Source organism: Thamnophis sirtalis, unplaced genomic scaffold (assembly GCF_051295495.1).
Source record: "Thamnophis sirtalis isolate CommonGarterSnake01/CBP01778 unplaced genomic scaffold, rThaSir2_p1.2 scaffold_1, whole genome shotgun sequence".
NCBI lineage: Eukaryota > Metazoa > Chordata > Lepidosauria > Squamata > Natricidae > Thamnophis > Thamnophis sirtalis.
The window spans coordinates 6,772,933-6,799,343 of NW_028261381.1; the positions used below are offsets into that span (position 1 = coordinate 6,772,933).

General features: G+C 41.4%; 1 protein-coding gene and 3 non-coding genes across 4 annotated transcripts in view; all 4 read right to left on the bottom strand.

Moving 5' to 3' along the window:
• Nucleotides 1–355: 355 nt before the first annotated feature.
• The window catches only part of NOP58 (NOP58 ribonucleoprotein), a 28,380-nt gene continuing 2,324 nt past the window's right edge, over nucleotides 356–26,411 (bottom strand). The window contains exons 2-15 of the mRNA XM_087707056.1: nucleotides 21,590–21,666; nucleotides 20,665–20,717; nucleotides 18,892–19,016; nucleotides 17,474–17,610; nucleotides 16,188–16,252; nucleotides 15,091–15,225; nucleotides 14,463–14,608; nucleotides 10,786–10,912; nucleotides 10,096–10,259; nucleotides 8,772–8,906; nucleotides 7,210–7,271; nucleotides 5,216–5,346; nucleotides 3,588–3,736; nucleotides 356–1,187 (exon numbers count right to left, since the gene is read on the bottom strand). Of these exons, the coding sequence (XP_087563182.1) occupies nucleotides 1,131–1,187; nucleotides 3,588–3,736; nucleotides 5,216–5,346; nucleotides 7,210–7,271; nucleotides 8,772–8,906; nucleotides 10,096–10,259; nucleotides 10,786–10,912; nucleotides 14,463–14,608; nucleotides 15,091–15,225; nucleotides 16,188–16,252; nucleotides 17,474–17,610; nucleotides 18,892–19,016; nucleotides 20,665–20,717; nucleotides 21,590–21,666 (1,563 nt within the window). The 3' untranslated portion in view covers nucleotides 356–1,130. The remainder of the gene's footprint in view (nucleotides 1,188–3,587; nucleotides 3,737–5,215; nucleotides 5,347–7,209; nucleotides 7,272–8,771; nucleotides 8,907–10,095; nucleotides 10,260–10,785; nucleotides 10,913–14,462; nucleotides 14,609–15,090; nucleotides 15,226–16,187; nucleotides 16,253–17,473; nucleotides 17,611–18,891; nucleotides 19,017–20,664; nucleotides 20,718–21,589; nucleotides 21,667–26,411) is intronic.
• On the bottom strand, nucleotides 10,581–10,666 carry LOC148049324 (small nucleolar RNA SNORD11). Its single transcript, XR_015695310.1, has one exon. It is a non-coding gene; the product is annotated as a small nucleolar RNA SNORD11 (small nucleolar RNA).
• LOC148049325 (small nucleolar RNA SNORD11B) lies at nucleotides 12,133–12,220 on the bottom strand. Its single transcript, XR_015695290.1, has one exon. It is a non-coding gene; the product is annotated as a small nucleolar RNA SNORD11B (small nucleolar RNA).
• Nucleotides 19,229–19,316, bottom strand: LOC148049326 (small nucleolar RNA SNORD70). Its single transcript, XR_015695288.1, has one exon. It is a non-coding gene; the product is annotated as a small nucleolar RNA SNORD70 (small nucleolar RNA).

Sequence of the window (26,411 nt, forward strand, 5' to 3'; positions counted from 1 at the left end):
CAGTTGGCTGCAGCTGGACAGTCCCCCCCCACGCCACTCATGCTGGCCATGTCCACCTCCCTGGACTTATTTTTGGGGTAGGGATATTAGGCCCACCACCCAAAAATTAGGGTTGTGCTTATTATTGGGGTGGATCGTGTTTTCAGAGAAAAAGAGTATGTATGCATTATTTTAGCATGTTCTATAACAGAACCACACTGCATCCTGTTGTGGCCCAGCAGGAGCTGCCACCAGACTCCGACAGCGAGGGGCTTTTTGAGTCGGCTCTGGAAGATGTGGAGGACCAGGGACAGGGTTCCGACTCCGAGCAGGGCGCAGAGAGGCTGGTTGGCCACCAGGAGGCACCTGAGGCATGGAGCAGCGGTGAAAGCCAAAGGGAGTGTGCTCCTGACGTCAGGTCTTGGAGCAGTGGTGAGGAGACAAGGGAGGTGGTCCTGGATGCCCGGCAACGGCGGGCAGATCGACGTAGAGAACAGCTACGCAAATACAAAAGATAATTGGACCCAGGTGGTTGTAATTAGGCTCCTCTCAAAATAGTATTTAAGGAGGGTCTCTGGGAGGAGTCTGGTTGCAGGATTCAACTTATTTCTTAACCCTGGAGAAGCTTCTCATCTGTATCTGTCGGAGTCTGGGTTGCTGCCAAGGTTCTTATCTGTTTGTCGTGCTTAGGCTTTCAGCCACCGAGATTTATGTTTCAGCTAATAAAGTGCTGTGGCATTCCAGCTAAGCTTGTCTCGGCATTCACTACTGGACGGAGGAGGGGGTCAGAACAGCATCCTATCTGCTAAATATTGCTGCAAGAAAGGATCTTTGAAAATTCTCTTCATAAAATTAAATTGATAGTAATGGTATCAATTTAGCAAGCCAATTCATCCCAGCAGGGAGACACATTGTTACTTATTTCAAGCAATCATACTACTTTTTTGATAAGCAATTTCAGAACAGTTTATAGTAGTACTGAAGCAAAACTATGACCATTTAGGGCAATGTGAAAACTAAGATCAGCTTTAAAAACAAAACATTGAAGGAAAATATACAGTTTCTTAATCTTAATTGTTAGAAAAAATTCAAAAATTAATGTCCCTGAAGTCCAAACGTTGAGCCAAACCCTCCAAGGAAACTCCATGTTCTTAATTTTCTGGCTCTTCTTTAATTTTCTTCTTTTTCTTTTTCTTCTTTTCTGTATTCTGAAACATAAGCATTGTCTCATCATTTCACTACGATAAATGAAAATATAATATCTATATTATAGATAGTATTTTTAAAAAGTTTTTTTTTTCCCCTGCAAGAAAGAAATGCGTAGCACTTCATGGTCTGGTTTTGCTTCTACAAGATAATATCTTTAGGTAGAGAAGCTTACCTAACTGTAGGAACGCATGATTAGCACTGATGTAACATTAATGAGTCAATGGAACTGCAAAGTAGAATATGAAAGCTTTTTTTTTTAATCTCCAAGCATCTTAGTGGAACAGTTCCACTTCTGCAATTTAGACAGAGGCTATCAGACTCACTTAAGACTAGGTACTTTGGGATTTTAAATGGAGAATATACTTCAGAGCGTCTTGTACTCCGAAAAATACGGTAATCAATAAATAACATTTAAAATCTTGTTTTTAACTGGAGAGAAGGCTATCAATAGAACACCAACATGGAGGCTCTACCTACCGCCCGCAGAGATCCGGACCCTTCCCACCAGTGGTGGGTTTCAAAAATTGTTCGAACCTACTCTGTGGGTGTGGCCTCCTTTGTGGGAGTGGCTTGCCACCCATGTGACCGGATGGGAGTGTCTTGCCGCCCATGTGACCGGATATGAAGGTGCCGACGACACTTGTCAGAACCACCTTAAATTACCTCACACACAGCACTGGCCTGCATAAGAATATGATGTAAACTTGTTTTTTAAAAGGCATCCTTGGTTTGCGTTAAAACAACTTCAACACACGCAATGTTCTGATTGCGCCACAAACGCAGTGGTCATCCTTACCTTTCACAGAGGCACTGAGTTTTATAAATATGAGCATGATAGTGTAGAATAATCCTATCCAAGGACCAGTGGTGGGTTTCAAAAAACTTTGGAACCTCTTCTGTAGGTGTGGCCTGCTTTCCGGGTCCACTGGTGGAACCTCTTCTAACCGGTTCGGTAGATTTGATGAACCGGTTCTACCGAATAGGTGCGAACTGGTAGGAACCCACCTCTGCTTCCCACTCTCGCGGCCTTCCAAAAAGCCACCAAAACCTGGCTGTTCCGGCAGGCCTGGGGCTGTTGATCTATAAATCACGTCCAACCCCCAGCTAAGCCGAATGTGTGTGGTTTTTTAAAACCGTTTTTGTTTCTCTCCCCTATTTGTTATTTTTATTTTATCTCGTATTTGTAAGCCGCCCGGAGTCCTCCGGGATTGGGCGGCATATAAGCTCATTAAATTACAAATTAATTACTATTGGTGTAAAAACTTTTTTTGCGATCACCTTCTGCAGCAACTGTATTATAACCTTGGAAGATTTTAAAGAAGGAAGCTAGAAAACAAATCTGGCTACCTGGTGCCTTCGTACCCTACTCTGTTGTGCCTGCGGTTCTCGGTTGGCTTCCTGAACAAGACCATGCAAATTCTCATTGTTTCCCCACTTAGCAATAGCAATAGCAGTAGACTTATATACCGCTTCATAGGCCTTTCAGGCCTCTCTAAGCGGTTTACAGAGAGTCAGCATATTGCCCCCAACAATCTGGGTCCTCATTTTACCCACCTCGGAAGGATGGAAGGCTGAGTCAACCCTGAGCCGGTGAGATTTGAACCGCTGACCTGCTGATCTAGCAGTAGCCTGCAGTGCTGCATTTAACCACTGCGCCACCTTGGCTCTTTTAGCCCAAGGCTTTTAACTATTGCATTAACTACATATATATGCCTTTTCCCCTTCTATCTGATAGTCCAGATTCTTCTAGGCTAAATATGCTTGGGATGAGATTGCTAAACTGCTCACCTGTGAATCAAACATGTTTCCAATAAGTCTTACGTTTAGCTAAACAATTGGTGTTTTTTTTAAAAAAAAAAAAACTCAGGCCAGGTGCATGCATAAGTAGTAGTAAAGATGGCTTTGTTAAGGCAGTCAAGATTTGCGTGACCCGTCAAAACCGCGTTCCACAAAAGCGCGGTCGACGTAATCGCGTATGTGACGTCATCACAACGCGACGAAAAAGATCGAAAAATTGAAATAAAAATTAAATTACAGCAAGCCAATTCACATAAAGGTAAGGGTTAGGTTAAGGGTTAGGTTTAGAGCGTTAGCGTTACGTTTAGCGTTAGGTTAAGGGTTAGCGTTAGGTTTTTCGTTACGTTAAGGGTTAGGTTTAGGGTTAGGTTTGGGGGGGGTTAGGGTAAGGTTTTCGCTTTATTTTTACATTTTTCGATCTTTTTCGTCGCGCTGTGATGACGTCACATACGCGTTTTCGTCGTCCGCGATTTTGTGGTGGAACCAAGATTTGTTGCACCGGAAAATATACAGCCCTGGTCAGCATCACTCATATTCAAGGTGCACAGCAGACACAATTCTGGAGGGCAGCAAGCAGGGGAAGGCTGTTTTCAGTGTCCTACCTCCACCACCATACTGGTCGATGGCTCCTCTGCGCTGTCTTCTACGCAAAAAGACATTTCTTGAGCTTTCTGTTTTTTCTTTTTCTTTTTCTTCTCTTTCACAGGTTCCTCCTCTTGTTCAACTTGGTCATCCTCTTCCTGTTCCTCTTCTGGTGTTCGTGCAAGAAAATTCAAATTACAAAAACAAGTTAAACGAAGCAGAAATGCTAAGAGTTAGCCAAAGTTGTTAGTGGGCATTTTTGAAAACTGGGAGCATGCTGTTGGCCATGATCCATTCCTGACACATCAAGGAATAGCTATGGATTATCACAAAGCCAGATATTGGCCAAACAAGCTGATAAGAGATGTTTTCTGCAACTTCATCTAGTACAGTGTTTCTCAACCTTGGCAACTTGAAGATGTCCGGACTTTAACTCCCAGAATTCCCCAGCCAGCGAATGCGAATTTTTGATTGCAGTCATACAACTTTCTCCTTTTGGGAAAACATCCCTCACTCCAGAATATATGAACTGCTGGGAGTTAACATCCAACATCTGGACTAACAACACTCAATTCATTTGTAAGGTAGTATAAGCCACATATTTTCTACCATCTTATATAACTTTGATACCATCAATGTATCTTTACACTATAATCAATTCACAGTTCCTAAGTTAACTAAAAATCTATTGATGAAATGAATATAATTCTCAGGTTGCCAACTAAAGCTTAGTTCATTAAAGGCTTTGCCAGAAAGAAAATACAAAAAAGCAGCTGTTTTTTTCTTCTTCTGGAGATGTTCAGTTAGGTACCCAAGATTCAGGGCACAAGACCCAGAAGACTACCCTAAGATTAATTAGGCATGCAAAAGAGTAAAATGCTGGAGAATGCTGTGTGCTGGTCTGCACACATGTTATGGCTACCTTGAGGAAGATTTCCTTATTCACAGTGCATTATGATATGGGACGTGGCCAAGTCACGAAACAGCAATTTACTAGAAGGCAAACTCATCCAGTTGTGTGTCCCATCCCATTCTCCATTCACTCCCTAGCAACTGACCTTGGTGTTTTTCCCCCCCTCTGGGTTGATAAGGAGAATTCAATGTAATATTCTGGAATGCAGCCACCCACCATTTTTATGTTCTAATAATGTCTATGGAGCTGTACCTTTGCAGGGTGCCAGCTTTCCATTTATTTATTTATTTATAATTTAAAGAATCTAAGAAAAAGTCAGGTGGAGCAGGTAGCCTTGTATGAAAAGCAATGAATGTAGGTAACAAACAACTTTCCTTTAAAATATATATTTAACACCTTAAAAATGCATTGATGCCAGGACCTGGTATCATGGAATTAAGTTTATTTAGTTGACTACCCAGTGGGATAAGGTACATTAGGATTTGAAGTAGGCCTAGAAACAGAAACCCCAAAAATTGCTAAAGGGAAAGAGAGACTATGGGAAACAAGGAGTTGGGGGAAATAACCAAGATTGTCCCTTCTCTCTGGACTTCCAATTAGCAAATCCCCCTCCCCAAACAAATTGAGGGAGGAAAAAAAAAGGCCTACTCTTATTGACAAATGCAATCCAGCAAATCAAAATTCAACCGTACAAAACCCTTTTACAGACCCACCAATAAACATCATTAAACCAACCTTTGATTTCCATTTTAGCCTTCTTTGCCTTTTGTGGAACTGCCTGTTCTTCGTTCTCTTCCCGTTCCTTGCGCTTCCTTGGGACCAGAGGGAGCGTAGATTCCCCAGAAGGATCATAGACCTTCACTTCACTGGAATATTTAAAGGAGTAGAAGCAAATGGTAAATGAGTGGAAACCCCATCAATGCCAATTGCTGGGTGGCAAAGTGAAGTAGAAGTACTGCCACAGCACCCATAAGGACCGTAAGTCTGTTTCCATAGAGTTCTTCTGGGATCTAATGGAGATTGATACCCTCTGGAACGAACTCCCCGTGGGGATTCGAACCCTCACCACCCTCCAGGCCTTCCGCAAAGCCCTTAAAACCTGGCTGTTCCGACAGGCCTGGGGCTAAAGAACTGTTGCCCCCGCCTCGAATTGGTATGACTGTTGTGTTTTAATTATGCATTGTTTTTTATGCCGTTTTAAATTCTTGTTTGTATCCCCCTTGTTTGAGTCCCCTTCGGGGGAAAAGAGCAGCATATAAATAAAATCAACAACAACAACAACAACAGATTGTGAAACAGCTTCAACGAATTTGTGGCTATTTGTGAAAAGCTTAAAGGAGCAGATATTGGCTACATTATACCAACAGTTTTACAGTGTAAAACAGAAGCTTTTTTTTAAATTAAAGAGTTTTAATAGATTTTACAAATGTTTCCCCTTCCCTCCCCCCGCCCCTACCCCTCCCAACCCTCCCTCTCCCCAACCTCCCAGAGCAAAATACAGGGTATAAACATTTAACAATCATACACTAAGATAAGCTAACTAACTATATAGCATCCTGCCTCCCTCTTGTACTTTAACTCCCCTTTTATTAAGCTAAATTTAGATAAATTATAACATTCCTTGTTCATTCATTCATAAACTAGTTGAAAGTTCTTAGTCTGATATTTATTTTGAATGTAGTCAATCCATCTTCTCCATTCCAGCTTGTATTTCTCATCTGAATGGTCTTTCAAATATGCTGAGATTTTGGCCATCTCTGCTAAGTTTACTACTTTTAACGTCCGTTCTTGAATAGTAGGCAATTCTTCCTTCTTCCAGTACTGCGCCACCAACAATCTTGCTGCCGTTGTTAAGTTCAGAATCAAATTAGTCTCTATAACTGTACAGTCTGTAATTATACCTAGCAAGAACAGCTGGGGAGTGAACTTTATCCTCTTTTTAAGAATATTTTGAATAATCCACCACATTTTTTATCCAAAATGCTTTAACTTTTTAAGAAGTCCACCATATATGATAATATGTAGTGTCAACACAATCACATCTCCAGCATTTCAGCCGAGGTGGCGCAGTGGTTAAATGTAGCACTGCAGGCTATTTCAGCTGACTGCAGTTCTGCAGTTCGGCTGTTCAAATCTCAGCGGCTCAAGGTTGACTCAGCCTTCCATCCTTCCGAGGTGGGTAAAATGAGGACCCGGATTGTTGGGGGCAATATGCTGACTCTGTAAACCGCTTAGAGAGGGCTGAAAGCCCTATGAAGCGGTATATAAGTCTAACTGCTATTGCTATTGCTATTTAGATTATAAATTCGGATACATACAAGCTAACTTTTTGGGATCTAAATGCCATCTATAAAACATCTTATAAAAATTCTCTCTCAAATTTTGAGCTTGCGTAAATTTTACATTTCTTACCCAAATCTTTTCCCATGTTTCCATGGGAAATTAGTACAATGTTGAATACAGAAATGCTAATTAAGAAAAGCAAACTTTACAGTTAGGTATACTCAATCTTATCAGCTCATTATGGCAAAAGTTGGGAAAGCTTTTTTTTTAAAAAAAGATTACAATCTACAGTTTCCCAATGGCTGGAAAAGCAACCAAGCTAGGCGGGCCTGAAAATATTTATTTTGACAAAAGGGACATTTCTATGACAGTGAAGCATCTGAGCGGGAAAATTAAATACTCTTGGCGGAGTTATCCATGAGTAAAGTGAACATTCACATACCCACCTTTTGTGCTGATATTTGTCTGCACGAGCCACAGCTTTTCCAGTACCACTTATTCGTCTTATCTGGACAGGAGTGGAGGGGAATAAAATAAAATAAAAATTGATACAACCCATGCAGTCCCTTAAAAAGATTAACAGTTAAGAATAGATGATAATGGAAAGAGGAAAAAAACCCTGTAATCATGGACACAAAGCTTAAATCAGCAAGGGAACCAAGTGCTCTGTGTTCTTACAGGTAAAAAAAATAGACAACTGGTTAATAAATATACCATATTTTTCAGATTATAAGACGCATCTTTTTTCCTCAAAAGAGGCTGAAAATCTGGGTGCGTCTTATACACTGAATACAGCATTTTTTGCCTCCCGAAGCCCCGCCCCTTCACCAAAATGGCCGTGCATACCCTTATGGAGGCTTTCAGAGAGCTCCTGGGGGCTGGGGAGGGCAGAAATGAGCAAAAAACAGGTCTCTCCCCCCCCCCCGCTGCACTCTATAAGCCTCCATAAGGCTATACATGCAAATTTTTTTTGACAAAAAATGGGCCCGTTTTTGGAAGGTTTGCAGAGTGCAAAAACTTTTTTTTTCCTTTCGGAAAGCTCTTTAGTTAGAGTGATTGATGAGAATTAGATTGATCAAGTGCTCTGCCAGCAGAAACAAAGTCTTAGGTGCTGCAAATTGTCAGCGATTTCCTTCTCCGGCACATGGATAAATACACCTGGAAACATCTACCTACCTACCTACCCTCTCTCTCTCCCTACCTAACTACTGTATTTCTCCCTCTCTATCCCCCTACCTACCTTCTGTATTTCTCTCTCTTTCTATTTCTCTCTCTATCCTTCTATCTATCTATCTATCTATCTATCTATCTATCTATCTATCTATCATCCATCTATCATCCATCCATCCATCTATCATCTATCTATCTATCTATCTATCTATCTATCATCCATCTATCATCCATCCATCCATCCATCCATCCATCTAATCTATCTACCTACCTACCTACCTACCTATTTTCTCTTCCTACCTATCTACTGTATTTCTCTCTCTTTCTCTCCTTCACTATCCTCCACCGACCTACTCTTTTTTTTAAATTTGCCTCTTGAAAATCTTGGTGCGTCTTATACTCCGAAAAATACGCTATTCCATATCTATTTGTTTTGATGGGAATAAAAGCTCCTTTGCAATTATAATGAGTTTCATATTAATCAATACAGGATATTAGTTCTACATCCCAAAAGGGAGGAAATTGCTAGGGCAAAGAGCAGCCTTCCCAACTCTCTCTCTCTCTACTCAGATGTGTTTGATCCATTCTCAAACTCCAAGCTGTTGTAGCCATCAGTCTCCTAAAACATAGGGAGATCGTGGGTAAGTGAATTTTATAACTTTCTAAAGTCATAAACCTTTTGAAACAAGGATTCGTATCCTTCCCGTTCACCCTGTAGCCACCAGTTGCTTAACCACACAAGCCTGAGGTATTTCTGAAACCACTTCAAATAGTTATTTTACTCATTTTTATCTTCAAATGTCCATTTGCCAAAAATACAAGACTTTTATAAACATACTCCTTTCTCTTCCAGGTGCCGCAATCTTGTTTCTACTTTCAATCTGTTCTCAGCTCCCATCTCAGAGCTTGTGCTCTCTCCAAGGGCATCATAACGAATAGTCAAAGCTGTTTTGGCTGCTAGCATTCGTGAAATCTGTGGGGGAAAAAAGTGAAATAAATCTGGTAACGTCACAAATTACCTCATAGATGAGGATGCTAATCTGAGGACCAGATTGCATAGCACCAATGTAGGTGAGAGGACCAGAATATACCTATCAGCCAAGACCCATGCAAGCTGAATGCTCAGGGCAGTGAATATTTAATTATGCTTGCTGGAACAAATCCATTTGTTCTGGTTACTCATGCCAAACTGACTAGGAAAAGACAAGTTCAGACAACCCTGCTTCTTTGTTTAAACAAGCATTCCTTGGGTATGATTTAACTGATGGATGGGGGTGGTGATTTTGTTTTTATTTTTTTCACATAAACACTGGATTAATATAGGGACCTGTTGTGGCCCAGCAGGTGCCATTAGAGCTGCCACCAGACTCCGACAGTGAGGGGCCCTCTGAGTTGGCTCTGGAGGAGGTGGAGGACCCTGGACAGGGTTTCGACTCCGAGTAGGGCGCAGAGAGGCTGGTTGGCCACCAGGAGGCACCTGAGCCTTGGCCCAGTGGGGAGGAGACAAGGGAGAGTGAGCCGGAGGCCAGTAGTGAGTTGTTCCTGGATGCACGCCATCGAAGAGCTACTAGGCGTCAGGAACAATTACAGGAGGTGATTGTACTCAGCTGGTGGTCATTAGGCTCCTCTCCAGACTATAAAAAGCTACTTGTGCACACGGCCCTCTTTGCAGAAGTCAACACAGGATTGAATGTCGGAGGACAGTACTGTGAGCTTGGCAGGCTGGATTGCTGCCAAGCCTTATCTGTGTTTATTGCTGCCTGAGTTTGTCTGAGTTGCTGCCAAGGTCCTTATCTGTTTGTTCTGCTTGGCTTTCAGCCACCAAGGTTTTGGTGTCTTGCTATTAAAGTACATTCCAGTTAAGCTTGTCTCGGCATTAGTTACTGGACGGAGGAGGGGGTCAGAACAGGAACCATTGTATTAATGGTTCTTAGGCCATTGAACTATTCAGAGGTGATGTAGAGCAAAAGCACTGTATATTATTTGGAAGTACGCTAGATTTGACTGATGCACAAAAACCTCACTGAAAATCAAGCCGAACTTTAAGCACCCTCCCTTACTTATTTTCTTATCCCCTGCAAATTAAACTTGCCATATCTCAATCTGCCTGTTTCAGAAACAAAAGCAAGAAGAACACAGCAAGCGATTGTCCAACCTCTTACCTTTCCTTTATTTTTAGCTGTTGTTTGTCCTACAAGGGAAGCGTGATAAATCAGACCAAACTTTGGAGTGTCACGCTTGGTCTTCAGTGCTCTAAAAAGTGCTTTCTCAGCTCCCAGAATCTGAACTGTTGACGCTGGATGCTTCGCTAGATTCAGCAGGGAACCTATTGCAGACAAGATATAATAGAAGATTATATGAATGACGCAAACTCTGAAATAGGCCCTTTACAAATTCATTACGTTCAAGATTTGGAAATGACAAGCCCCATACCTACTTACCCTCCAAACTGACTAATGATATCTCGGTAACAGGAGCAAAAGGCCTCATTGGGATGGGCACCACTGTACAATTTCTGAGAACTGTAGGGAGAATCCTGAACCTAAGCTCAATCTTCCCCATGAAATGTTTTGAAAATAACCTAAGGGCAGCATCAATCTGGCATTTGGGAGTGAATGAGTGAGAAAAGCAGAGAACAGCTCAAGAAGTCTCTCAGAAGAGGTAGTGACTAAAGTTGCTTTCACCTTCCAAGCGGAAATCCAGCAAAGTTCAAATAATGTCATCATCATCAACTTCTTGACCTGACAATGCAGCCTCTGCATGATGGTTTCTTGTTTAGTTAATCTCCGAGGTAATTATGGTAAAGGATGCGGCGCACGACCAACGCACAAACTACCAGAATTGCAACGTACCAGCATGGGCAATAAGCCTCGCTCCTACTAGTTCTCCCACCATAATAGTGAGGTTAGGTGCAATAGCCATCATTCTGTTTTTCAGATAGTCATACAGCGTTGCTCGATAGTCAGAGATCTCAATAACCTGGAAAAAAAAAACCAAAATAACAGACGGTTCAAACTATGGAATATTGCCAAAGAAAGCTGGGAAGGAAATGATATTCCTTAACAGGTATTAAGGCATCCGGAACACGATAATTTATTATTACACGCAATCAGTCAAGATGTTTATAGACTGGAATTTTTATCCATCAATTGAGTCCTACTCAAGGGCCTGGGATAGGCGTTGTTGTTCAAGGTATTGTCACAGGATGCAAACTGTTCCAAGTAAAGCTACTTTTTGTAATTAACTGATAGTGATTTTTATTATTAATACTATTACTAGGAATAATGATTTGAGTTTGAATTTTATTTCATTTGTATGCCGCCCTTTTCCCTGAAGGGACTCAGGGCGGCTCACAACTCAAGGGAAGGGGGATACAGACAGTTAACAACAACACAAAAACAATACATAGTTAAAACGCAACAATCATACCATTCGAGATAGGGGCAACGATTCTTTAGCCCCAGGCCTGTCGGAACAGCCAGGTTTTAAGGGCTATGCGGAAGGCCTGGAGGGTGGTGAGGGTGCGAATCTCCACGGGGAGCTCGTTCCAGAGGGTCGGAGCAGCCACAGAGAAGGCTCTCCTCCGGGTAGTTGCCAGTCGACACTGGCCGGCGGATGGAATTCGGAGGAGGCCTGCTCTGTGCGATCTAATCGGTCTGGTGGAGGTAATTGGCAGCAGGCGGTCTCTCAAGTACCCAGGTCCAATACCATGAAGGGCTTTATAAGTGACGACTAGCGCCTTGAAGCGTATCCGGAGACCAATAGGCAGCCAGTGCAGCTCGCGGAGGATAGGTGTTACGTGGGTGAACCGAGGTGCACCCACAATCGCTCGCGCGGCTGCATTCTGGACAAGCTGAAGTCGCCGAATACTCTTCAAGGGCTGCCCCATGTAGAGCACGTTGCAGTAATCCAGTTAATACTTGGATTACTTATGAATACTTCAACAACAAAAAATCTAATCCAGCATAAAAGAAATAAAACAGCAGTATTTTACTGTGATATTTTTGCCCTATTAGCACTAAGTTGCATTGGCCTTCTGGCACTATAATGACCTAACTGAAAGATACCATTCTGCTACCTTAGTTTATATCTTAGAAAAGCTTCTGCAGATCTCAGAACAGAAAGAAACAAGCAAGTATATATATATTCAACCCAGCTGTTGTCTTGAACATGTTCCAATTATGATAGCCAGTTACTTGCGGTGGCATCAGAAGAGGTAGTGACTATGCAACCCTCATAGGTTGTACATCAGGAAAGCATCATTAGAAGAATCATCACTTGCCACCGGAAACTAATATAATTTCCACATTTGGTTCGTCTTCTAAAAAAATTTCCCTAACACAATCAATTGATAAACAGATTATAAACAATCCACAAGATTTGGGGGCAATCCTATCTTGATTTCATAAATTTGCTTAGTAAGCAAACCGAGTACAACTGAACTTGGAATTCTGGTTTTTAAGGTGTTGCAGTCATTAAGTGGATCACCATGTTAAGTGAATCATGTGATCATTAAGCCAGTGTTTCTCAACCTTAGCAACTTGAAGATGTCCGGACTTCAACTCCCAGAATTCCCCAGCCAGCGAATGCATTCGCTGGCTGGGGAATTCTGGGAGTTGAAGTCCGGACATCTTCAAGTTGCCAAGGTTGAGAAACACTGCATTAAGCAAATCCAGCATATCCAATGAGTGATTTTTTTTTGCCATTTTCTACTGGAAAACAGAAAAAAAGTAAGCATATCTCAGTCATGTGACCACAGGATATCGTAACTGATCGTACAAGCCTATAGAGATTCTCAGTCATCCAGGTCGTAACTACAGGAACCAGGAATGCTACTTGCAGGCTACAGGAACATGTAGATTATAGGAACCTGGAGCACTATTCAAGGGACCCTGAGGACACAGCTAAACCTCCAAGTGCTTCAATGACCCTCTAAAAGGATGCAAATGACCAGCTCTCTGCAAGGAATATACATCCTTCCATTCCCCACTATCTTGTCAGAGCTGAAGAAGCTTCTTGGATGAGAAGCGATACGTCTCCAAAGAAAAAACAAGGAAGTCCAGTTGCCTCCTGAAAAAAGCATCTTTGGGACAACTGATCGTACATTTGAGCTGGTTGGCAAGTGCCAGAAATGTAATTGCATGGCCATGGTGTACTATATATGTGTGTCTAAAGGCAGATCATAACTCTGAATGGTTAAGCAAGGATTACCGTATTTTTCGGAGTATAAGATGCACCTTTTTCCCTCAAAAGAGGCTGAAAATCTGGGTGCGTCTTATACACGGAATACAGCATTTTTTCATTTCATTTCATTTCTTTAATTTCTATGCCGCCCAATCCCAGAGGACTCCGGGCGGCTTACAAAAATGGAAAAAAAAAAAAGAATTAAAAAGAATTATTAAAAACAAAGGAACACAACAAGTTAAAAAGGAACAATGAAGGGGCGGGGTTTCCCTCCTGAAACCCCGCCCCTTCACTAAAATGGCCGTGCAGAGCCTCTAGGAAGCTTTCAGAGAGCTCCTGGGGGCTGGGGAGGGCAGAAATGAGAAAAAAATGGGCCATTTTTTGCTCAATTTTGCCTCCCCCCCTCCAGTAGCACTCTAAGCTTCCTAATGCCCCTTTTTTTGACAAAAAACGGCCCGTTTTCGCAAAAGCTGGGCTATTTTTTGTTCGTTTTTGCCCCACCCCGGAACACTCTACAAGCCTCCTAAGGCCATTCATGCTCTTTTTCTAAAAAAAAAAATGGGCCCATTTTTGCAAAAAAACTGACCTTTTCGGGAAGTTTGAAGAGTGCAAAAACTTTTTTTTAAATTTGCCTCTTCAAAACCTTGGTGCATCTTATACTCCGAAAAATACAGTACCTATGTATTTCCTTTCTTCTTCATGTAAACCAATTAAAGCACGACAGGTTGTGGTTTCACCAAAATTAAAAAAACAACAACCTTGGTTGCCAGTCTTGATACAAATCAGCGTATTAAACTAGCAATAGCAACAGCAGACTTATATACCACCCCATGGTGCTTTACAGCTCTCTCTGGGCCATTTACCATGTCAGCATACAGTATTGCCTCCAACAATCTAGGTCCTCATTTTACTGACCTCGGAAGGATGGAAGGCTGAGTCAAATGCGCCTGTCAAGATCGAACTCCAGAATATGGGCAGTTTGCCTACTGTATTGCAATTTAACCCCTGGGGCACCCATCCTTAACTATCTTTAACAAAGCTAGTAACCACCATTTCTAAATAAACTGTGGTTAAATAGATGCTTTCTGAATTAATTAGAACATGAGATATAAACAGCTACAAGGACTTTGACTATTTGTAGACAAGTCTTTCTTCATGCCTGAGCTCATTAAACCAAGACATGATCAACCAAACGGAATTAATCCACTCAGATTCTATTTTTTTTAGCTTTAAAACAGATTTATACCAAAACAAGTGGCACTTAGATGTGTTAAATGGTCTTCTGACTGGTAACTTCTTTTAACCAGCAAACTGCTGCCTCTGCTAATTTGCCACCACACATCACCTGATCACAAAGATGTTGTATATTGCTTATATCTTCTTCCGAGACTTCAGTCCCCATGGAGATCTCTGCAGCTGCTTTCACTTCTTCTTCCACCTCCTCCGGAAGGATCTCAGACAGATCAGAAGAGGAAAAGTTTATTCTGTCTCCTGGGGAGTAAAAATATAGAAATAAGGACAAACAGCTAAGAGAAATTATGAGTTCATCTAGCTATAGGTTTGTTATACCAAGATGAGCATGAAAAGGAAATTAAGGGGATGGATGATTTTCATTTGTTTATATCTAACAAGGAATTTCTACTTAATAGTTTAGATAAGAATCTATACAATTAAGAACAATTTTTCAATAACTAGTCTTTTCATTTCATCCTGCATACAACTGGAAAATAGAGTAACACTATATGTAGTATTTTTTATTGCTAAATTGCTGAAGAAGTCAGCAGAATACAGAAGAGAGTTTTGGTCTTTATGTAAGAATTGTATTTATGTAAATAAGAAGAGAAAGTTAGCACAAGTACATTCTATAGCTTTTGTTACAACCTGGTCCTCACAGCCGATAGGAAAACTTGTATAATTTCAGAAATACTGAATAGGTCAGATTGTTCACCATCTGCAGTTTAAACATTACTTACCAATTTTTTGTACACATTTACAGTATGCTAGATTATCTGTGATAATCTTGCCCAGTTCAGGGAAATGCCATCCGTACCATTCTCTACAACGCATAATGTAGTTATTCAATTCTTTGTCCAAGTCATCAAGAAGAGCTGGAAAAGGGAAAATACGGGTTTCATTTAGTTCAGTTATATTTTGGAAATAAACTTTTTGAAAATAGTATCAGTATCACGTAACGCCTCCATTATATTTATTTCTTCAAAACTCCTGTGAAACATGGCAATTTATAGTTATCAAAGGATTTATGATGGTTTACAAGATATAAAAGGACAACTCTTCTAACATTGTAAGGTCCCCTAAAAACATCAGTCTGAGAAAATGGAAAAAAACTGCCATTCATATTTTTATTCCTCAATTCAAAATGGGGGAACGTTTTGAGCCTGGCTTCCTGTTTTGGCTTCCCCAATCTCCAGTTCCCCCTCCCCCCCAGCACGCCCTATCTTTCTCCTGCATTTCTACCCGCCCATGCCTTCCCCGATCTCCGCATGTCTCTGTCCCCCACCCCCAGTGCGCCCTATCTTTCTCCCCCATTTCTGCCACGGAGAAGCACTTGCGGAAAAGGGAACCTGTGGGAAAGGCACGGGCAGCAGAAAGGTAGGGCATGCTGGGTGTGTGTGTGTGTAACTGTGGAGAACAGGAAAGGCCCTACCCACCATGCATGCCAGAAGACCAGCTGGGCAGCAGGAGGCACAGACATATACGAGATGGAACCGGGCTGGCATGCCCGCAGAGAGGGCACTGCTTGCCACCTGTGCCATACGTTCGCCATATAGAGTTTAGCCAATTAATTTGTAAAGAGCTTCCCAAGAATGCAGAAATGTTTTAGAAGTTATGCAGTCTTGTGCTGGAGCAACTTACAATCACGAAAGTTTTTCCAGATATGGATGATGTCTTATCTTATGTAAACGGCTGCCTTGAGCATAAAGAATCTCTTTAATAATCTAGGGAAAAGCACTTGGAAAACCTAATTCGCTTTTCTGAAAAAGACTCAATTATAACTATGATAACATGACAGAAACGGGAATTCTTTTAATGTGATTTAAATTGTACTTACATATTGCTTGGATAATCATTGTATCAACTTTGTCTGGGCTGAATTTTAATTTATATCTTGAGAGGCTAAAATAAAACACACAAAAGAAATTATTTTCTATACAAGCTGGTGACAACACTGATGAAAGTTCATATTAATTCATTGTTAGCATTCCCTGTATTGGAAGCTTAACGTAAAGCATGCTGCATAAATCAAAAGGGTATGGAATCCTGGCATAGCTAACTTTTACTAAATCCAACTAACTTGTGAAGGATTGTTGCTAGTGCATCAGATGTACCTGTGCAAAGGCACTCACCACCAGTTTACTATTTACAAATACTGTTGCAGCTGGGACTCATGAACCACTCCAAGGCCGCTGACTGCTCTGTCTAGAGGAGGGCAAGCCCACTTGAAATAAGATCCACCTGGATCCAGGTGCTTCAAATGAGCTTCCTCTTTTCCAAGATCACAACCATCTGATTGGATTTACTTTTACCTTTGTTGTTCCTCATTCAGCCTGTTATATTTAAGTAAGTCAACGGCTTCCTTGGAATATGATGGAATCAAATACAACCAAGAAATCTAAAAGAACTTTCAATTAGTAAAATGCTAATTGAAATGGGTTTAGATCAGGGCTGTCAAATTCCCTGCCCCTGGGCTGGATGCGTCACATGCTAACTACACACCTGCCTGGTTTAGCAAAGGGGGGGAAAGTCCCAATATGTCATGTGACACTGCCATGACGACATGAGTTTGACACACACACACACACCCGTCTACAATAATCAGTTCCACTAAAATGCATCTGGAGCTATGAGACTACCAACTTCTTAGTCACCTTAACTAGATTACAGAGTGTTGCATAATTACAAAAATCTTCCAGGTTCATGGAGATGAGATTTTTGATTGTAGTCATACAACTTTCTCCTTTTGGGAAAACATCCCTGATTCCAGAATATATGAACTGCCTCTCATATCCATGAGGATATCTTAATCAGTCAGGCATGTACAGCAACTTTCATCTCTTCATATATTCGTTCGCATCCTTGAGGTATACTAGCTGAAAAGAATCCCTGTCAACATGGATACTTTCATCTTGAATCCAAATGATTAATCCAATTAATTACAGTTATTCTGTGTTGTGGATGAGATCTAATATACTAGAGCAGTGTTTCTCAACCTTGGCAACTTGAAGATGTCCGGACTTCAACTCCCAGAATTCCCCAGCCAGCATTCTCACTGTACTAGAGAGATATGGCTCCAGTTTCAAAAAGCTGATATAGTCATCAAAGTTGGGGAAACAATACCTGTGTGCCAATCCTAAGCACATCGCTGCCATCTCCCGGGATGGAAGGCCACTGATAAGTCCTTCTATCTGAGTGCGAATGCCTCTCATCAGCTCAGTAACCATTGGACTATGGATGCAACTTAAGTTCAGTTTCTCCTGCAGAAATTCAAATCGCCATCATTTTGATCAATGCACACAATACGGTCGAAGCTGCGAAATATTTACTGTTCAGTATATAACAAATATAAGTTTGCCCAAGACTAATGCACTACATTGTTGTATACTCCATACTTCTTCCCCAACTGTTTTTGCCCTCCAGTCTAACTAGCCATGAAGGCCAATGTCAAAGGACTTATAAATGACAATCGTGGTTGGTCTCCAGTGTGTCTATTCACGCATATTCATACATGACATAAGAATCAATGGGTTACTGTTAATAATGGGTTTTTATCTTTCTGGGAGTTGATGGCAAGAGGAACTGATGTAATTACTACTTAATGCAATAGGATATTGGCTATGTAATAGTATACATGTGGATTATATGTTATGAAAATGGAAAATAAAAAAAGTATTTTGAAAAAATAAAAAAGAATCAACAGGTTACAAACTTCCAGAAAAAAATGACACCATCAATTCAAACAAGGAGAAATCAGACAGACTGATATAAATATAAATTTTCATTTTTCCTATTGTATAATGCTTATTAAACTAGAACCCTGTGGGTAAATAATGTCTTGATTTTTCAACTTTTTATCTCGACATAGCTCTTAGTAACATATACACACTTTATAAACCATAACAATAATAGGGTTGCAGAGAATCATACTTAAAAATGGTAAGATTTTAAGAGCTTGCCTTTCCCATGAGATCCTGCAGAAGAAGCAGTTTGCGCCTGTCACCAATCAAAACATGTCATCTGGTGGGACCCAGAAAGCCAGCCTTGTGGTGGGGCTATAATAATCATATTTTCATTAGTTTCCAGGTGCTGGTTTTTGCAGTTGGCCAGGGTTTTTTTTAACTATTAATTAGCTGCCTAGAATAACTATGAATAATTGCCAGCTGGGATTTCAAATGCTCATTCCTGTCCTCTGCACAGGCCTTTGGAGAGGACAATGTCTCTTTCTTCCTTTCTGTTCCCTTCTCGATTTAATGTCCTTGTCATTAATATTTCTATTTGTCTTATGCTGTTTTTGTGTTTTTTTATATAGTTTTAAAAATATTATAAAAATCGTAAACCACTCAAGAGTTGCTAGGAGTTGAGAGGCATATAAATTTAATAAATTAATTTATGGTGTGATGGGGCACCATCACATCATAAATGCATATAGTGTGATGTGCATTGAATAACTGAAGAAATAAGGAATTTATCACAGTGCCTTAGTACATGCTGTTATTGGAATACCACTTAGCCGTTTCAATGTAGATATTAAGACTCACCTTGATTACACCTCCCAGTTTGGCATCTGCTACAGCTAACTGTTCATGGGCATCTTTGGCTACTATTTTCTTTAAGATTTTCTTTAAATTTTTGCTGATTTTTCCTTCTACCAATGCTGTGGATGCTTGAGGAGAAAACAAAAAGCTTCAAAAAATCTAGAATTTTCTAAAAGACCCAGCCAGAAAAATGAGCATGGAATAATAAATATAGTTAAGTTCTAACTACAAAATACTTTTGATAGGAGAATAATGCACTGATGTTATTAGTTTAGGTAATGAAATGCTTGCAACAACCAAGCTCAGAAAGTACCAAGCATAGCTCACAAAACAGTTCATTTTCTCTGTTGTCTCAGTGGTAGTGACGAAATGTTGTATACAATCACAGTGATTCAGTCCACCAACAATACATCATTGACAACAGAAATTGGTAGGAAGCCTGCATCTTCAGTTCTCCGGCCTGTAATCTAGTTTTACTAAAAGCTAGTTAATACTATACAAATTCCACTATACTGAATGTATCTATATATTATTATAAATTTATAAATAAATATATATTTATAAATATATTATAAATTTTTAAAAAACACGATAAAGTCACACAGAAATAGAAGCAGTGAGCACAGAAAGGATAGCAATCATATAGTGTGCGCACTCTCTTTCTCTCAGCTGCTATCAAGCATCTTTACCTAAAACAATATTAAATATATGGGACCTCAATCAAGATCAATGCCACCGGCACAAAAGAAAAGGCTTTTTTCCACCAAGCCCTTTGTTTTTAAGTGGAATTTACCTCCCCCTACTGGTTAATGAAAAGCAAAATGTTATTTAAATAGAGAGAATCCCATAAAAGTACAGTTGCTCCTAACATTCAACTCTGCTTTGAGGTTGGAAAAGGTAGCCATTTTATGTCACCCAATCTGGGTTCAGCAATCATGAGACACTATAGTTTAATTGGATTAACAAAAGCTCCATGGCATTAGACTGGGGGAGGTACATTGTCTGAACTACAATCTTGGCCATGATTCAGTTTGGGATGATTCCAAAGCATAATGACAATACAAATATGGTGCCATAGCACCAACCCGAGTAGATTATTCTCCCATGCAGTAACCTTATCCAAATATGTTGGAGATAATGGAAATTATACTTCAAAACGTCTAGAGGAAAGGAAGTTGGAGGAGGCTGCTTTAAATGGTGAGAATGCTTTTGTTAATGGATTTTCTAGAGTTGCATACATTATATTTATTGATGTGTATACCAGCAAATGTGAAAATAGTTGGAAGTGCATGTGTACCTTTCAGGAATTTATTTGCAAAGTTAGACATTTTCAAGGACGTAAGTAAAGCTATACAAAGCTTGAAAGACTCATTATATAAACTTTGCAAGAAAGGAAGGAAGGTAGGGTACAAAATGACTCAATACAGCATAGGTTAAATGCTACTTCCAAATCCAATTTAAAACAGTAAATTTAATTTACAAAAAATTAAAACTTTTTATCCTGCTCACACGTAATCATTGATCACACTCATTGGAGCTGTTAAGAATTGGAATCCAACATCCCAGATGGCCAGTACTTCGCCTACCTTAAGCAGCTCGTTGTTAAACTAACTGAAGGGCCACCTCCTTCAAGTAAATCACTCTGTTTCTTCTACAGTAACAGCTCTAGAAGGTCAACTTATGCATCCCTGAAAATTGCACTCAGTGTCTGGAATCTACTTTTAAGATAATGCTATCCTTAAAAGTAATCAATAACCTTAACAGTAAAAGTATTACCTGCAAGAGCTTCTGTTGTGTCTTGAAACTTCTCAAAGTGTTTCAGTTTTACGCTAAAATAAAAACATCAAAATGTTTTTGCAACTATCATCAGGAACTGAGCAATTGCTATCAATTATAAACATTTTTCAGGAAAGTCAAAAATTGATAAGCATGCAATCTCAGGCTTTTTTTAAATGATTAATTAAAACTCCCAGTCCATCAGGTCAGTGTCTCCTATACAAAGAGAAAACTATCTTTTAAAAGATTTTGTTTCAGGTGTTAATAAACTTTTAGGCAAGTTGGCCATCCATCTAATAATTATATGTAGTCCTCGCTTACCAACTCTTAGAAAACAATTTGCAGTTATGACAGTGAGGAAAAAATAACTGTGACCAATGTGCACATTTACAAACTCTGATTGATCTCTTTCTCAGTCCCATTTGCCATTACAGTCCATTAGTATGTGTTGTCCAATGTAAAATGTAAGTAGTTGAAGACACATGATTTTTCACTTAGTGACCACTTTCCTTAACAATGGAATTTTTGGTCCCAATTCTGATTGCTATAGTGAGGATTATCTGTACAGCCTACTTTATAGAAACCTAACTTTTAGAATGAAGTAGCTTTTTCATTCTAAAAATTCTAAGTGGCTAAAAATGTCAACCTGTCAGATTTTTTTACTCCTTTGCAATATAACAGTTATTCCCATCAGAAAAACTCAAGTTCACCATCTTCTGGAAGACGGCTAAGACATAATAATGATAATAAGTTGATTTATAGATGGTTTTTCTATCAATGAGAACATGACTTAAGTGTTTTATATCCTGTATTCAAGAATATAAAGTAATTCCAAAACCCCTTAGAAAAAGATCAAGAAAGACAAAAAATCTAATGGCCATGTTCTTGAAATATTTGTCACTATTTCTTGAAGAACTTTACTTACACTTTATTAGCTTTTTCAGGTGTTTCAAACTCTTTCCATAAGTTATCAATTTCTTGAAGCTTTTTCTCATCTATAACCTGTGGTAAAGATAAAGATTAATGAAATATATGCAACATTTGGCAATAAAATATGTCTTATTTGTCACTATAAGCAATTAAAAATGTGAAACAGCTTTGAGTTTTTTTTAAAAAAGGTCTATTTGATGAACTGTATATCCATGCCACTTAATTTTTCCAACTTCCATTAGAATAAAGTCCAGTGGCAAGTTGTAAACCTTTTTACTAATGTTTATTTAGCTGGGTTAAAACTTGACTCCAAAATTGTGACTTTGGAATAGCAGTATATAAAAGTGCCTATCTTTTTATTCATAGAATAACCATCTAACCATGGTTATTCTATGAAGAAAAAGATATGAACTTTTATATACTGCTATTCAAAGTCACAATTTTGGAGCCGAGTTTATGAATCAAGCCTAAAATTAATGTCCATCAGTAGAGAGGCAGGACATATACTGAATGAATACAATAACAGAGTGAGGTACTCCTGCCTCAGACAAGGTTTTTTTTTGGGGGGGGGGGGGGGTCCTTCAAGCTACAGAGAAATTAAGTATTACCAAGAATGTCCAGGTGAATTAAAAAGCTTATTTAGATTCAGTTTTAATACAAAATGAGCCCATAATAATATTGCAAGAGAAAGATTAGTTTATCTTTCCAAAATAGATCCAAATTCCATTGAGGATCCATTTTCCTTGCAACTTTCTAATTCCTTGCAACACACAGTCCATATAATTCACCAGAATTAATTGGCAACAGAACAGCAGGAAGACTAAAGGAAAAAATATATGAGCGCCAAGTTGCATGGGAGAATTTCTACTACATATAATGCAGGGTTGGGTTTTTGTTTGCAAAAATATACAAGTAGTTCTCGACTCACAACCACAATTGGGCTGAGAATTTATGTTTCTAAGTGAGAAATGTTAAGTGAGTTTTGCCTCATTTTACGACTTTTCTTGCCACCATTAAGGGAATCAGTGCAGTTGATAAGTTGACCCAGGGGTCAAGTGAATCTGGTTCCCCCATTCTGACTTTGCTTGTCAGCAGAAGGGATTACATGACTCTGGGACACTGCAACCATCATAAATATGAACCAGCTGTCAAGCATCCGCATATAAATCACTTGACGGTGGGGATGCCGCGCCGGTCATAAGCATGAAAAACAGTCAAAAGTCACTTTTTCATTGCGGTTGTAACTTTGAACGGTCACTAAATGGAACTATTGTAAGTTGTGGGCTAGCTGTAGTTCGTTAGGGAGCTCTCTTTCTTTGGAAGTTACAGAGCCAGCATACAAAAGGTCAAGAGCCCTTCTCGGATTAAAAGCAACTGCCTTAATACCTACCTAACCTACCTACCCTACCCACCCACCCACCTACCCTATCTTACCCTACCTATCTACCTTACCCTACCTACCTTACCTACCTAACCCTACCTACCTACCTTACCCTACCTACCTTACCTACCTAACCCTACCTACCTACCTTACCCTACCTACCTTACCTACCTAACCCTACCTACCTACCTTACCCTACCTACCTACCTAACCCTACCCTACCTACCTACCTAACCCTACCTACCTACCCTACCTACCTACCTAACCCTACCTACCTAACCCTACCTACCTACCCTACCCTACCTACCTACCTTACCCTACCTACCTACCTTACCCTACCCTACCTACCTACCTTACCCTACCTACCTTACCCTACCTACCTACCTAACCCTACCTACCTACCTTACCCTACCTACCTACCTAACCCTACCTACCTACCTTACCCTACCTACCTACCTACCTAACCCTACCTACCTAACCCTACCTACCTACCTTACCTACCTACCTACCTTACCCTACCTACCTACCTAACCCTACCTACCTACCCTACCTACCTACCTTACCCTACCTACCTACCTTACCCTACCTACATACCTACCTACCTACCCTACCTACCTACCCTACCTACATACCTACCTACCTACCTACCTACCTACCCTACCTACCTACCCTACCTACCTTACACTACCTACCTACCTTACCCTACCTACCTAACCCTACCTACCTACCTTACCCTACCTACCTACCTAACCCTACCTACATACCTCCCTACCTAACCCTACCTACCTTACCCTACCTACCTTACCCTACCTACCTACCCTACCTACCTACCCTAACCCTACCTACCTACCTTACCCTACCTACCTACCTAACCCTACCTACCTACCTTACCCTACCTACCTACCTTACCCTACCTACCTACCTACCTTACCCTACCTACCTACCTTACCCTACCTACCTACCTTACCCTACCTACCTACCTAACCCTACCTACCTACCCTACCTACCTAACCCTACCTACCTTACCCTACCTACATACCTACCTACCTTACCCTACCTACCTACCCTACCTACCTTACCCTACCTACCTTACCCTACCTACCTACCTAACCCTACCTACCTACCTTACCCTACCTACATACCTAACCCTACCTACCTACCCTACCCTACCTACCTTACCCTACCTACCTACCTTACCCTACCTACATACCTACCTACCTTACCCTACCTACCTACCTTACCCTACCTACATACCTACCTACCTAACCCTACCTACCTACCCTACCTACCTTACCCTACCTACCTACCTTACCCTACCTACCTACCTAACCCTTCCTACCTACCTACCCTACCTACCTTACCCTACCTACCTACCTTACCCTACCTACATACCTACCTACCTTACCCTACCTACCTACCTTACCCTACCTACATACCTACCTACCTAACCCTACCTACCTACCTTACCCTACCTACCTAACCCAAGTTATCTTGACCCCTTCCAGTCCGGCTTCAGACCTGGTTACAGCACAGAAACCGCTTTGGTCGCATTGACCGATGATCTCTGGAGGGCCAGAGATGGAGGCTATGCATCCATCCTGGTTCTCCTTGACCTCTCAGCGGCTTTCGATACCATCGACCATGGTATCCTTCTGCGACGACTGCGGGAGGTGGGAGTGGGAGGCACTGTTTTACGGTGGTTCTCCTCCTACCTCTCGGACAGGTCGCAGTCGGTGTTGGTCGGGGGGCAGAGATCGTCCCTGAGGCCCCTAACATGTGGGGTGCCACAGGGTTCGGTCTTATCCCCCCTACTATTTAACATTTACATGAAACCGCTGGGCGAGATCATTCGGAGGCACGGGATAAAATACCACCAATATGCGGACGATACGCAACTGTATCTGTCCGCCCCGTGCCAACTCAATGAAGCGGTGGACGTGATGAACCAGGGTCTAGAGGCCGTTAGGAACTGGATGAGCGCTAACAAACTGGTACTCAACCCGGACAAGACCGAGTGGCTGTTGTGCTTCCCTCCCAATAATTTGGCGAATGTACCAACACTTAGGCTGGGGGGTCAAATTTTACACCCCTCAGATAGGGTCCGCAACTTAGGAGTCCTCCTGGACCCACAGCTGACTTTTGACCACCAGCTGTCAGCTGTGACCAGGGGGGCATTTGCCCAGGTTCGCCTGGTCCGCCAGTTGCGGCCCTACCTAGACCGGGAGGCTCTCACAACAGTCACTCGAGCCCTTGTGATCTCTAGGCTGGAATACTGCAATGGGCTCTACATGGGGTTGCCCTTGAAGTGCATCCGGCGACTACAGTTAGTCCAGAATGCAGCCGCGCGAGTGATAGTGGGCGCACCGCGGTTCGCCCACGTTACACCTGTCCTCCGCGAGCTGCACTGGCTACCTGTTGGTCTCCGGGTGCGCTTCAGGGTACTGATGACCACCTTTAAAGCACTCCATGGTAGTGGATCTGGGTACTTGAGAGACCGCCTCCTGCCGATTACCTCCCTTCGACCAATTCGATCGCACAGACTGGGCCTCCTCCGAATCCCATCTGCCAGTCAATGCCGACTGGCGACTACACGGAGGAGAGCCTTTTCTGTTGCAGCTCCGACCCTGTGGAACGATCTCCCCGCTGAGATCCGTACCCTCACCACCGTCCAGACCTTCCGCGCAGCCCTCAAGATCTGGCTCTCCCAGCAGGCCTGGGGATAGGTTCCTAATTCACCCGCCCGAGTGTTTGATTGTTGAACGAAAGTTGCGTTTTACTATTTTTTTCTTTGTTCACATTTTGTTTTGTTTTGATGTTGCACTTCCCTCCCTTGTGATTGTGAGCCGCCCTGAGTCCCTCAGGGCGATAAATTAATAAATTCAAATTCAAAATTCAATTCAATACCTTACCCTACCTACATACCTACCTACCTAACCCTACCTACCTACCCTACCTACCTTACCCTACCTACCTTACCCTACCTACCTACCTAACCCTACCTACCTACCTTACCCTACCTACCTACCTAACCCTACCTACCTACCCTACCCTACCTACCTACCCTACCCTACCTACCTTACCCTACCTACATACCTACCTACCTTACCCTACCTACCTACCTTACCCTACCTACATACCTACCTACCTAACCCTACCTACCTACCCTACCTACCTTACCCTACCTACCTACCTACCTACCTACGTGTACCTACCCTACCTACCTACCCTACCTACCCTACCTACCTACCTACCCTACCTACCTACCTACCCTACCTACCTACCCTACCTACCCTACCTACCTACCTACCTCCCTACCTACCCTACCTACCTACCCTACCTACCTACCCTTACCTACCTACCTACCTACCTACCTAACCCTACCTACCTACCCTACCTACCCTACCTTACCCTACCTACCTACCTAACCCTACCTACC